Here is a 15,099-nt window from a genome sequence, read left to right on the forward strand (position 1 = left end):
TATAGACTTTAAGAACTGGTTCGCGGCGAGAAATATTCGCGATAACGAGGCTCTCGCGAACTTCGCGAACATTTCTCGCACGCGAATAAAAGTTGGTTTACAGTATTACACAAATGTAAATAAACTGTTTGGAATGAGATAAACATGCTTGAGTTGTGATTGACAATATCTATGTAGTATTTAGAGGTTTACAGACAAACAGTTGAAATTTCAACGGCTGCTCATTGCAGGTATTATAGGCAGGTGTACTTTTGTATATAATTTGATATTAAGTAGAATTTATTGCAAAAACTTATGCATTAGGTCTCTTGCTAACGTCTTCCATTTCACATTTAAATAGATCGACGACGTTTATCAGCTAAAAATATTCATAACCCTTCTTATGTTGACTCGATGATTTCGTAATTCATACAACACCTTACACTTTTGAAGGGCTTCAAAGGTAGAGCTTTACTCGGCACTCAGGGATAATGATCAGTGAGAGTTCTTTATCACGCCATCGCCTACCGTGATACGGGACCTCGGATTATAAGGTCCCATCGAAAGGACCTGCAACTACATGTATCTTCTATGCACTTCGCATAGGAAGAGTTGCTTTCAATTTTTTATCGACTTAAGTCAGTCGCAGCTGTTTTCGAACACACGACCTTCCGATTACGAAGCGAGCGCTCTACCGACTTAGCTTTTTTGGATATGGGGTTCATATCTCTTAATTACACGTAATTCGATATGCAAAAGCATGCACTACATACGATTTCAGTAAATAAAATTTATCATTGAGTCAAATGCTGACTGACGTTTTTCATACCAATCGTTAGTCCATTATTTAAACACTGAATTGACAACGGATTTTCCTGTTATTTCCAGATCATGACAAGGAGCACAAAGTGGGTTTGATCGGTCGGCAGGGGATGCTCACTCATCCATGGCACCTGATCCCACCTCTGATGTTTCGGAGGTCTGTGTTCGCTCTGCTCCTATTTTATATTGTTTAAAGGATTTTTGATATTGAATATTGTTCGTTATCTCCATGCACTTCATCATACAAATTCTTATGTAATTGTTTTCTTTCACAATTGTCCATAGATTTGAGGCCATTTTCTATTCACCAAATTGTCTATAGATAGTTCCGTTTTTCCGATCATAAAAATGAGAAGGTGGAGGTTGTGACCGGTTTATAGGGATGTTTACGCCTCCATGGCACCTGTTCGTATCGACTTCATTTTCTCTGCTCTCATTTAGTTTTGTCTCAATTCAGTAGAAGTTTGAGCTTGGATACAGATTGTCTTATTTAATTTCGAAGATCAACAATTTCTTCAAGTTTATCTATAAGAACAGAGTGGGATCACACGGGGGGTGTGACCTTTTGGCAGGGTATGGTTACTTATCCATGGCACTGATCCCATCTCTGATATTTCAAGGGCCCGAGTCTGCTCCTGATTTCATTATTTTAATGAACTTTGAGCTTAAATACTATTTGAAACCTCCAATGTATATCATGTAAAATGATTTGAACTAGTGTCATTCCAAAATATAGAATTAATATGATATACAGTCAAACCTGTATTAAGAGCCCTTCCAACGGAGAAACGAAAAAAAGTCACATATGACAGATGGTCTCTTAATACAGGTTGCTTATTTTCCGCAGTGTTCAAATATACCATGCTGAAAATATCAGATGTGTATGTTGAATGTATTTCATAACACCTTATGTTTATTTCCACGTTTTAATAGGTACATGTACTGAAAAGAATCCTTAAGAATTTGAATATTTAGAAACATTGTGAACATTTGAAAATATCAATATTTTTTCACAGACATTTTTTTTTTTACATGATAGCCTATATATAACTTCGTATGTTTTGCATATTATTAAGAATAAAAACTGTATCATGATTTTTGTTATGCACTTGGTATCAAATTAAATTATATTTATAACTGAAATATTTATCTAACCTAATCAATTTTTGTCCATTACTGAACTACCTTGTCTAATTGCCTGTTTGTGACCAGGTATTTAAATCACTTCAATTATCACATGGTGTGGGTGCTAGCTAGCGTGTGTTTACATACCCAATTAGTGACAAAATGCACTTAAATAAACATCTATGATTTAGTTACTTGTTAATTAAAGTTAAACAGGCAGGTTTTATAGCTGGCATAAAATGACATCGGGATCGATCTCGAACGTCTATTTTCAAAACGGCGCTCGATTACTGCACAGAAAAAAACGTGATGTTTATGTTTTAGATTTTAATGTTTATTCAATAAATATCAAAGCGTAAGTAAAAATATTCATTTTTAAATGTTGTTTTATAAGTAAAACTCGCATTATATAATTATTAAATGAAATAAAAGCGTGTCTGTAGTTGTTTTGAACCAAAATCGAAGCATGCTCGACCGAAATCGAAAGTAGGAATCGGAAATTGTGTAGTCGTTAAATTCAGGTAAAATTGCTTGAAATTATTAAAATTGGTCAGGAAAATCACGGTCGTTGGTCGCGTAAGACAGGTGGTCGTTTAATACAGGTAGAATATATAGGGAAAAGCATTGGGGGGATTTTTACGTTTATGTATATAATCTTTAGGACTGTATCGTTGATAATAAGCGATGAACACTGAGGGATTCCTGCTTGCTTAATTGCTGTATTTTTAATGTTGATTTACTTGTTTAGTGTAAAGAAACGTGCATGCTTCAATGTTTGTCCCTTTACATATAAAATAATAATGAGTAGAGAAATTAAGAACTTACATCCCCAGACATCCAAATAAAAAATAAGGTCTCTTTTATTTTTTTTACTTTTGTCCATAGCAGTAAGTTTGTAATAGCCCTTATCATCTTTATTAGCTCTTCTAATTATTAACGTAGGGTTTGGTGGTTTTGTGCTACAAGTTACACGTCTGTCATCGGATACTTGTATGTCCTTGTATTCCTCCCCCTCGGAGCTAGCAAATGTCCACTTAAAATGTATATCTTCGGGGATGATCGTCATTGCATTTTCTACTACTGCCACGGTACTTCTCATACAGACTTTTTCTCCGAGTTGTACTGTCTGTGAGCTTGGTGATTTGTCTTCGAATCTTAGTTCACCTACAAGTGAGTTACATTTAAAACTAACAAACCAAATTTTTAGTGAATAGTAAATGCATCTTATTATATTATACATTGTAAATATGAAATACCTTTTAAGAGAAATTCCTCTTCTGAAAGTGCTGAAAAAAATAGTTTTGGCAATTATTGAATTTTTCAGGGTTAGGGTTAGGGTTATTAAAGAACTATACTTGTAGACTTATAGATCTCCTGTAGGCAATTCGTCTAATGACAATTGGAACCACATTCCTTTTACGTTCCAAATATTTATGAAAGATATCTAAAATATGTACTGTGTGTGTGTATGTTAAGGATATAACAAAATATTCTACTTACACATACGAAATGACGTCATAATTACCTAAACCGGTTTGACTTTATTAAAGGATATCCTATCCTCAGCCAGGAAGGATAACTCCAAAAATTAATATTTAATTCAAAAAGCATCAAAATGAGGCTTGAAAATGAAAAATTTTCGTGCAACAATTTTCATTTTATTCATCTTTATATAATTCAAGGTTTATAGAAGTCTTAGGAAAGGTCTTATAAAAAGTTGACATTTGTACCCCCATTAAAGGAAAAAAATAATTACAGATTAAAAAAATAAGATTTTCTTTTATCTAGCCTTAGATACTAAAGCTTATTGGCATGATATGAAATTAGAAGTGATTTGTGATGTCTTGCAATGAGAGCCAAAGCATTTTACACTATGTATTATACAATAAATGAAGGAAACAGAAGAATACAAAATACGTCTAAAAATGATGACAATTTCTCTGAATGGCTGGATACCTATTTTTTGTAACCTAAAATATATTTGTTGATGAATTTGCAATTAGCAAATGCATAGCTGATATACCCTATTCGCTTTCTCTGAATATATATTGAAGATTCGACAATTTTCCCTATATAGTATGAATAACTTTTGTGTTTTTTATTTAAAGAAATTCTGTGGATAAATTTACATTACTTTGTGGATTCAGAGATATTTTTATGAGTATTTTCGATTACTTAACTGCTAATTTCATGAACCTGAGGATCGGACTAGATAGGTTTGAGGTACAAGGAACGAGGAACGAATTGATACATCAGAAAGCTTTTAAAATTTTAACAAAGTCTTGTCGTTTCTGAGTTAAAATCGCTATGGAATTGAATCTAACACTCATGACGTCATAACTGTTGATCAATATTTCATTCTTCGTTGTAGAGTGTTTTCTTCATTCTTCATGAGACTCATTTACGTGTATATGGTGGATATTTTTTGTAGAAATAACATTCATGAATAAAAAAAATAATAGATAAACCACTTACGTTATTTTTTTTTCGAGGCGATAAAGACGATAGGTCACCTGCCAAAAATAAATCTAAAGATTCTATATTATTCTTTGTTTAACGTCATGTCACGTCAAATTCCAGCAACCTCATTTAACGTATTTTGTATATTAGAATCCATGGAGGATGATATTTACAGCCCTGTTTACAAATGTGTGTGTGTTTTTATTTTGTATCTGACATTGATCCAGGAGAAATTACTTTTCGACCAGTGATCCGACGCTGCACGATTTTAAAAACTCTTATTTCTATTTGATATATTTATTACATCTGAAAGAGATGTTAAATCCTTAATATCTTTTAAATCCTGAATTTCATTAAAAGTCGCTTATTATACCCTCACTTTCTAAGAAAATTCGGGTATATAATAAACGTTGTTACTCATGTCCGTCCGTCCATCCGTCCTTCTGTCACATTTTTCTTCCTCTGACCTCTGTTACATTTTACACAATAGCCTAGTAATCTTTTGGCAGATGATTGATGGGGTCATGAAGTTGTGCAGTAAGGTTTCGGAATTTTCATTTTCTCACAGGGTGAAATTGGGGTTGAAAAATGACAGTTTATATGCAAAATGTCCATGGTTCCTTGAACTCATACAGTTTAAATGTATGTGCAATAAAGTCTCCAAATTTTTATTTTCCCTCTAGGGATCAAATGGGGTCGAAATGTTTTTTTAATACAAAAAGCTCCTGGTTCCCTGAACTCCTCCTAGATTTCACACAGAAGCCGAATCATCTATTGGGAGATGGCTGTTGGTGTCATGTAGGAGGGTTGTTCGAAAATTATTCGGACATTGTGAATATTTTGCTTTCTAATGAACGTCTTTCGGTGAAAATTTGCATATACACTGTACGTTTGACACACACTAAGACTTAATAAAAGCAAAAAAAATTTACAAATATTAGATATTTTCTTTACAATGACATATAAATGCGTCAAAAGTAGGGGTACCCGGAGCAGTCACGAAATCAGATATTGAAAATATGTAACATCAACTTTATAACTCTTCGTGGACCCATGATAAGAGTGAAAATAATTATGTTTATGTTTATAATTTTCAGCTTTATTTCAAATACATGTTGAGCAACTTTGATAGAAATTTGATCAGATATACGGAGATCATAAAACAATTAAGCGCGGTAGAGAAATCTGCTAAGAACGAAAAAATGAATTTTGACGTCAAGAGCGGAGCAGCCAGCATACCTAAAACTTTGTGTAGCGCTTTGTAGAACTCTTTCCCAGACTAAAAGAACTGCTAAAACAATAACAACAAGAAAAATAATGTGATAGGGTTTGTTATTTCATTGGTATACATTTTTTTTTTTTACAATTAATTCAACCAGAGTAAAATTAAAAACTCCGGACGACCATCAGTCATTATGTACGTTATTAATATCTTTACGGTATTAATATCATTGACCCGCGTTGCATAAATCGGCAATGCATGATTCTAATTCAACCTTTCCCACAAATAAAAATTTTACATTGGGGTAGCAACATAATACATTTTGAAAGAAGACTTGAATAAAAAAAGAATGATTTTTGTAATGTTAAATGTAATAAAAATCAAGTACTGAAAGTACTCATGGGAGTTGAACATTGTTATCTAAAAGATCTCACGGGAAGTACAGGAACAGTTTCATGCTTTCTGATTCAAGTCAGCTAGAATTGATTTGTTAGAGATACAACACGAAACATTAAAAATAATTTCTATTGCATTTGAATAGCCAAGATCATGGTACTGCTCTTAAATTAGCTGCAGAACTGTAGCTGTCCGAAAAAAGATTTTGACAGACCGGAGAGCTACAGTGCCATCCATTGAGAAAACTGTATATTTATTGCGCACGAACAGTTAAGTTTAGTTCTGGATTTATTCTTTCTAATTCTTACCTCAACAATTTGACCAAACCAAACAAACAACCCCCGCCACCAAAAAAAAATAATTTTTCCAAACTCGAAAATACTAAAAAGCAATTGGTTTCCTGAACTCTTCCTACATCTTATAGGGTGGCCTTTTCATCTATTGGGAGATGGTTGGTTGTCTCATGTAGAAACAGGAATAGAAGCGTTTCGGAATTTTCATTTTTCCCCTGGGGGTCAAATGTGCGTCAAGAATTATGATTTTTAGGCGAAAAGCCCCTCATTCCTTTATTCCATTAGGAATGAAAATCATCAAAAAGATTGACCACATTAAATCATTTGTATTTGATAACATTTTTTAAATGTAAAACAAAGTATTGGTTTGCATACATGTACAAAAACTGGTCTGGTAAGGGGAGAGGGGAAGGATCCAGTTAATATCTCATTACTTCTTAATCGTTGAAAACTCCGAAAATGAATGTTGACTTCAAAACCGACTTGTCCTCATTTTTTTCAAGTGGTGGTGTCTCCATATAAGTGAAAATGAACGAAAATAATGATATACAACAAACAAACAAATGAAATAAATAACACAATATTGATTTGAATTAAGAAATATGCAGAAGATTTTTCCCATCATAAATCTTTTTCTCAAGAACAGCAGGGGCATTATTGTCCCCTTTTTTGCTTAATACTAGTTTTAAAAAAGTGAGGTTAAGGTCGAAGGACAGGTCAAGGACAAAAAAGATTGAAGATGTGTGTTTCTCAATATCTATCAGCATCTGAAGTTTGATCAAAATATCTTGAATAGTTTCTTTGAGCGCGATGGAAGGACCGGTGGAAGACGGACATGACTATTACTATACATGTATGCCCGCTCTGCTCATGCCGTTATATTTAGTGAATTTACAGTATATGAGGATGTTTCCTTATCAAAATGACCAACCTGCAAATTCTAAGAATTGTGGTCCCCTGCTCTCTGTTGATGGAATGTCAAATATGCAACCCCTATCATATGTCATTTTTTTGAAAATTAGTCAAAATCATCATGGTGAAGGGGTAAAAAAGTCATAGCATGTTCGGAAACATCTTGTTTTAGGTAATGTACATGTCAAATATGAAAGTTTTATCTCCCTTCCCTATCGCAAAAAGGTGGACAATAATGCCCTTGCTGTTCTGGAGAAGAGGATTTACTATTGAAAAAATCCCCGCATATTATTAATGCCAATCAATATTGTGTTTTTAAGTAATTAGATTGTTTGTTGTTAAAATCCTTCTCGGGAATTTTTCACTCATATGGAGACACAACAACTTAAAAATAATGCAGACAAGTCAGATTTGAGATTAATATTCATTTTAGGAGTTTAAAAGCAATTGAGATGTACAGAGATATAAACTCCTTCCCCTCAACCCTGTTTGTTCATGTATGCAAACAAATTCTTTGTTTTTACACAAAAAAATGTAAATATATAAACAAAAAGTTTAATGGCCAATCTCCTTGGGTGATTTTTATTCCTGATATTTCTAATTCTAGGAGTGTAGGGTGACAAAAATTCATGAATGAAATGTCAAGCAATCTTTTCATTGATGCACTTTTATTTAATTTGATGCTGTCATATTGTGAACATTTCCAGTTCATAAATAGAATATGGTTGACCTCTAGGGGGTTCGTAACCTTTGTACCATTTAATGAACATAACATAAAAACACAAGAAACAAAATGATTATAGTTAAATGGAAAAGTTTTCTACTGTTTGGATTCACATGATCACTTGTCATTACAGGGAGAGCGAGTAGCTAGGAAGGTCGCCACCCCCGTAGAATTTGCATTTGTGTTATTTATTGCAGTATATATAAATACTGAAACAAATAACAAATGACTTTGGATGACCTCCATCCAAGAAAACATGGTCCCCACCATAATTATTTTTATTTTGTTTGTTTGTTTTTTGTTTTCATTTCTTTATTTGTGTTTTTGTTGTTGTTTTTTTTGGCTTCACAGGAAATTTGGGTCTGTATTTTTTTTCTGACGGAGGTGTGGACCCCTCCCTGAAAAATCAATATATGTGCCTGTAACTGGATGTAACATCGAAAGCAGGAGATAACTCTTCAGAATGTAAAATTCGTCTTTTATTGCATGCAATTAAAGAATGTTTTTAAGTTATGTGTGAGTTATTGGTGTGTGAATCACACTGACTTGTCACGTAGGCTAGCGCGCTTCATGAAAAATATGCCTACGTGCAAGTCTGTGTGATTCACACACCAATAATTCACACTTAACTGAAAAATATTACTTATATTTACATTTTACATGTTCGGAAGCAACAAATATATATTCAATATTTGAATTTCTCGCTGCCCTATATCGCTACATTTTTACTAACGTCGCTGTAGCCTAATTGTGAAGTCACGTTAAAGCACGTTTCTCCGTGTATATTTCTACGCGTGAGTATACACAAAAATGACTTTCAAATCAATTTCACAGTTGGCTAAGTAGAAAAACACAGCGAATGTAAATATTGATCGTCGATTCTATAAACTTTAACCTTACCATTTGCATTTCAGATTATTTGTGTGCTGTTCTTGGTGGTGGTGGTGGTGGGGTGACAAAAAATTGATTGGGTATTGCGCGAAATATGATTGGGTGTAAGAATCAACCATTCATACACCCAATGAATTGGTGATTCATACCCCCTGAAAAAGCTCTACACTAATTTGAATAATATTATTGATTATAAAGAAGTATCTTTTAAAAGTTCCAACTATATGCTGTCATGAGACAGTAATACCCGCACTAAGGTGTTTGCCTCTAAATACACACTCCTTCAAATTGAGCTTTGCAAGGAAAAAGTCAAAATAATTTTATAATCAAAACAATGCATGTATTTGTCAAATTGAACATAAAATTCTCAGGTGACCATGTGAAATATGAGCCTCTTATATGTATTTTATATGCTTAATTCATCACCAGTCTGGAAAAAAACCCAGAATTTAATAATGATGTGTTACATTTCGATTTATGTTTTGCCCGTAATTGGAACTTTTTTAATTCACTACTCGACAACAAATTATATTATTTTAGTAGAAAGCGTTTTTGATGAGGTTATCAAAATACGCAAACTGTTTTTTAGTATTTGTTCAGGCAAAAAAAACATCCTTGAAAATCGGATCCATTCAATGGCCATACCACCCCCAACACCACCCCACCTCCCCTAAACACTCATATACACGTTTTTTGTTATCGATGGTCCTAGAAGGCAAAGTTATGATAAAACATCTTTTGTTATGATAATTTAGAATTTGTTCTTGTACTATACATGTTTCCATGTAAACACTTTTTTGAATATTTCTACATCATATTGGGTTGTGTCACCCATTATCATATTTTTAGATTAAGCACCACTCGGCACACCTCGGCCTATTCCCAAAAGCGACGAAATCAGCCAAGGTTTGCCGAATGGGATAGAACATGTCTATGTTGCAGTGTGGTGTTGTATCAGTTGAAATAATTCACTTTGTGTTTTAATCGGATTTTATTTCATGAAGTTGACAGGACGTATTACAGTCAGTAAGTACAAATTTAAGTAAAGATTGGGGTAAAATAAACCGAAATGCAATGATTAGGTTTAAGTTAAAAAAAAAATCTCAAAGATCATCGCATGCCACAGGAGATGAATGTCACATGTCACATGTGTGAAATTATCTCCCGTTGTCGACGTGACATAAGGTGCAGATCCATAATTTTTTTTTTGCAGGAGGGGTTTCACACCTCAGTCAAAAAAATTAAATTCCAGCTCAGAAATTCCTGACATTTGGATAAAAGATAAAAACTTTTTTTTAATTTTAAGGAATTTGCAGTTAAACTCAACACACGAAAAATGGCGACGTTTGATGACTTTAATTTACGGCGCACCACAGAGCAGTTCAGTTTGATTTATATGCTTTAATGACACACTAAGAGACTTTAAATGAACAGAGATGAAAAAATATATAGAATTTTCATCAGATCTTTAGTATACAAATGAAATGGAGTTTGAATTTTCTTAGCGAAGTCTATTTTTAAGGCCTCCCCGGGAAGAACAGCACATACGGACAAACTGCTATTGTAATGGCAAAAGACGCTGTCACTGCCGACCGTCGATATAAGATTGTCTATAATTAGTTGAATGATAGTGAAAATACTGCCCGTAACTTTCTAATGAATCTCCAGAAGAGCGCCTGTGTGTGCCAGATTGGTTCCTTTACTATTTATAGAGACTCAAGTATGTGCATCAATGAACTTCCTAAATTTAAGTGGTACTTATCCAGCTTTATTTTTAGCAAAGATTAAACGTGCCGCTGTTTTAGACACTGACGTTATAATCCGTGTGCCGTAAGGCGATACAATACATAACATGAAATCTCATAATTTGTTTATTTATGCATATATCTATTTGAAATTTGCTATGTATATTCAAAATACATGTGGCGAAGAGTGGTGAAAATTTCAGAACGCGGTAATGATTATTTTTAACACAAGAGAACTTGTCCACGATTTTACCGGAAGAACCTCGTACATATTTTATATGGCTTACACATTTCAATACCTTTTACTTGGGTACCACAAATTTTGACCTCTTGATCTCTTGTCCTTAATCTTGGAGTTTTTCCCATTTTTACAAGAAAAATGCCTGACTCTACACTTGGCCTAATTTTTGAACAGGTGGTACTAGGGCTTTCATGCTTAACATGTGTATTCATTGTGGAATTTCAACAGGTATAAATATTTTTGACCTTGACCCTAGAGTTTGACCCACTTAAAAAAAATAAACCTTGGCAATAACTTTTGAACAGGAAGTACTAGGATTTTCTTATTTTACATGTGTATTCCTAATGACAAGACTTTCCTTTGATAACAATTTGAGCCCTTTGTCCTTGACCTTGGAGTTTGACCTCCGTTTGAGAAACTTAAACCTTCACCAAAAGCTCCCATATGGGGTCATTATTGTTTAACAAACACATCTTGTCTTCATTATTTTTAAGTGGTTGTGTCTTCATATGAGTGTAAATTCCCAAGAGAAATGGTTTTACAACAAACAAATTACTTTACAATTAAAAAACATAAAAGTATACATGTACATGTTCTTTATTCAACTGATATACTTCTGGTCATATTTCTTTTTCTCCCTTGAATCAGAAATAATGATATAAATATTTTTAAAATAATTATAATAAGAGTTGGAAAGGTTTTGCATCTTAAAATTGACTAGCTAAGTTCTGTGGTTGAATTAAGTATAAAAGTTAAGCTTTATTTTGCTACTCAAAGCACCTTGATTAACTATTTTCAATCATACTCTTTTCTTAAATGTGCAGCATTTTTCAACAATGAATACATGTCATGCATTTTCAGCTTCTCAAAAAAAAAAAAATCGCATGAAATATCCAAGCTTTTCAAATACTGTAACCCTTTCCATATACCTGTGATTCATACGTTTGTAGCTCATTTTTCTAGTTTCCTGATCACATATCGTCTATCTGTCACAATTAATTTAACCTTGTTCATCATGGTCATATCTTTTGAATGAGAAGAGGCAAGACTTTCATATTAAACATGTGTATTAGTTTTTACCTGTGACAATACCATTCTGAATACACCATGACTTTTTTACCCGTGACCTTGAAGTTTGACCTATTTTAAAAAAATTTAAGTACTATTCCACGTAGGAATAAGCCAGGGGTCGGCACTTGAGATATCTCTGATTTTTTTTTTAACTTTGCATGCTGGTAGAGTATGCTTAGTGACTTCCTAAAATAAATTAATTTTTCATCAAATCAGCGTCTGGTTTCCATGGCAACGAAATTTTAGCTGAAAATTCCTTAAAAAATATACAAAATTGCCAATTTTCTTCAAGTTTGATTAAAAAAAAAATAAGAAAAGATATCATAATTATATTCATTCTCAATAAAAAATAGCTCAGCTAGTAACTTGTCATAAATAATTATAATATTATTATGTCTAGTAAGATGTTCTTATTTTGGATAGAAAAGAGAAGATTAATCCTAATATGCTAAATATGAAAATATTGATTTTAAGGTGGGTTTCGGCTATCTAAAAATATAAATATGGGTTTTGGAAAAATTTGAGATTCATGGTAGTTTTTATAAACTAGCTATACTTTTTCGGAAATATGAGAACAGGAATATATGTAAATTACAAAACTTGATAATACTTATTGTAAAACAATTTATTTTTGCTAGTGAAAATAAAAGTGTTCAAAAATTAAGTATTGATACCCTAATAAGGAAGATTATAGAAAGAATTTTTAAAGAAAAGGTTTTGTTATTACAAAATTGTAGATATATGGAATATGAAAGGCACTGGCAAAATTCTGTGTTGTGCTTTGAAAAAAATCATATATTTTTATCAGGAAATGTAATTATGTGCTAATTCTAAGGATTTACATCATTTTATTGTAAATATTTGAATGCAATTTCTACTAATGACCCCCCCCTTTTTTTTTTAGATAAAACAATTTTCTAGGTCACAAGTAAACCTTGAACTGTTGTAAAAGAACGAAATTATCAAGAAATTCACACTGTACATATATATATATATATATATATATATATATATATATATATATATATATATATATATATATATATATATATATATATATATATATATATATATATATTGAAACAGAAAAAAATCCACAGTGCTCGGTAGTTTACAGGTAAATCTTTTTAAAAAAGAAACACGAAAACCTTTAGTTTAGCTTAAGCGCATCATATATATATATATATATATATATATATATATATATATATATATATATATATATATATATATATATATATATATATATATATATATATATATTGAAACAGAAAAAAATCCACAGTGCTCGGTAGTTTACAGGTAAATCTTTTTAAAAAAGAAACACGAAAACCTTTAGTTTAGCTTAAGCGCTTTCATTTCAAATCTTCAGAAGCTTTATAATACGTAACATAGCAACATAACGTCATAACGTCATAATAAGCGGAACATTACATACAAACGTCTATTGTGACGTCATAGTCAAACTTTGCGGGAAAACTGTAGAATGAAAATAATAAGTACAATTTTTACAACAATTATGCTCAATTGTTCAGTCTAGGTTTGAACAAATGTATAAAATGTTTTTCTTTCTCACGTCTCTGAATATCACTTTCACTTGAAAGTTTGTAAAAAGGAAATATAGTGAATTGTTTATTTCCACAAGTATCCAAATGTTCACTCAGACGGATTTGCCGATATTCCGGAGAGTTAATATGTTGTCGGTGGACACGCACCCGGGCACGCAATTGATTGCTCGTTTCCCCAATATAAAATTCTTGGCATCCAGCACACGTAATTACATATACTACATTTTTAGTGGCACAAGACATGTTTGCATTGACTGTAAATTGTCTTCCATTAAAGTCATAAGTTGATCCTTCCATTATATGTCTACACGTCCCGCAACGCGCGTCTTCACACTTAGTCACTTTGTAACTATTCTTAAAATGGGACGAACACAGAATTCTTCTAAGATTCTTGGGCTGTCTTCTGCTGTTAATAAATTTTACATCTCTATATATTTGTTGTGTTGACCGGTCCGTTTTCAAAACGTTAAGTTGGTGTACTACGGAGGTCAAATTATGATTCCTTGGATTGTGGGTATGCACAATTGGAATTATATCCGTTTTATTTTCCTGGGTTTTTGTAGAGAGTAATTCTGACCGTTCATATCCTTTGGCTTTCAATATCCCGTTATCTATCAGGTTTTGAGGATATCCCTGTTTTAAAAGGTATAACTTGAGTTCTTTCAGTCGGATATCTCTGGTGTTTTCGTCACTAACGATAGCACATAAACGTCTAGCCAGATTGTATGGAATTGCTGTTTTTGTGTGATGAGGGTGACAGGATCCAAAATGTAAATACTGGTGGGTGTCAGTTGATTTGTAGAAGATATCCGTTGAAAGTTTGGTATCTTCTTTGATGACAAGAACGTCAAGGAATGGTAATTCCATATCGCTGCTTTCCATGGTAAATTTAATGTTGGAATCTAAGTCGTTTAATACTTGGTGGAAAATTGATAATTTCTCAATGTTGTCATTCCAAAGAATGAAACAGTCATCTAAAAATCGTTTCCACTTTGATGTTATAGCTTCAGCGTCCTCTTCTCCCCATAGTGTGACAAGCCGTTGATGGAGTTTTTGCTCGAGGTATCCCAATGTTAAGGTGGCATACGCGGGAGCCACTTTTGTTCCCATCGCTGTTCCTTTGGTTTGAATAAAATGCTCTACTCCGAAGGCAAATGTATTGTTTTGAAGTATAATTCTTAATCCTTCTAAAATGAATTCTTGCTCAAAACGATCCTGTAGTAAGTCTGGGTATCTATCAATCCAGTATTTAACCGCTTTTATACCCAAGTCCACGGGTATATTTGTGTATAAATTCACGACGTCGCATGACACGAGTTTCGTATTAGGTTGAATATGTTCTGGTAGGTGGTTGATAAAATCTATATCATCTCTTAGAAAACTGGGAACCTTTTCACAATAAGGCTTTAATAAAATGTCTAACAAGTGACTCAGTCCTTGAGTTGAACAATTAGGCCCTCCTACGATTGGCCGAAAAGAGAGATCTTCAGGATTTAGACAGCAAATATACTCTCCTCTCTGAGCCTGTATGGCGTTTTTGATTTCTGATGACTTGTGTACTTTTGGTAATCCGTAAAATTGACTCTCTTTTGTTTCAAAGTTTATGAGATAGTCTTTCTCCTTAGCAGTTATATCTCCCGAGGATGGCCC

At 33.0% G+C, this 15,099-nt stretch overlaps 1 protein-coding gene across 1 annotated transcript in view; it reads right to left on the bottom strand.

The window, feature by feature from the left end:
• The window catches only part of LOC134235565 (uncharacterized), a 34,422-nt gene that overhangs the window by 2,820 nt on the left and 16,503 nt on the right, over window positions 1-15,099 (bottom strand). Inside the window, exons 7-8 of the mRNA XM_062717699.1 lie at window positions 3,183-3,212; window positions 2,752-3,090 (exon numbers count right to left, since the gene is read on the bottom strand). Coding sequence (XP_062573683.1) covers window positions 2,752-3,090; window positions 3,183-3,212 — 369 coding nt within the window. The remainder of the gene's footprint in view (window positions 1-2,751; window positions 3,091-3,182; window positions 3,213-15,099) is intronic.

Source organism: Saccostrea cucullata, unplaced genomic scaffold, assembly GCF_032062105.1.
Source record: "Saccostrea cucullata isolate Sc308-1 unplaced genomic scaffold, CSIRO_AGI_Scuc_v1 ctg3573, whole genome shotgun sequence".
Classification (NCBI taxonomy): Eukaryota; Metazoa; Mollusca; class Bivalvia; order Ostreida; family Ostreidae; genus Saccostrea; species Saccostrea cuccullata.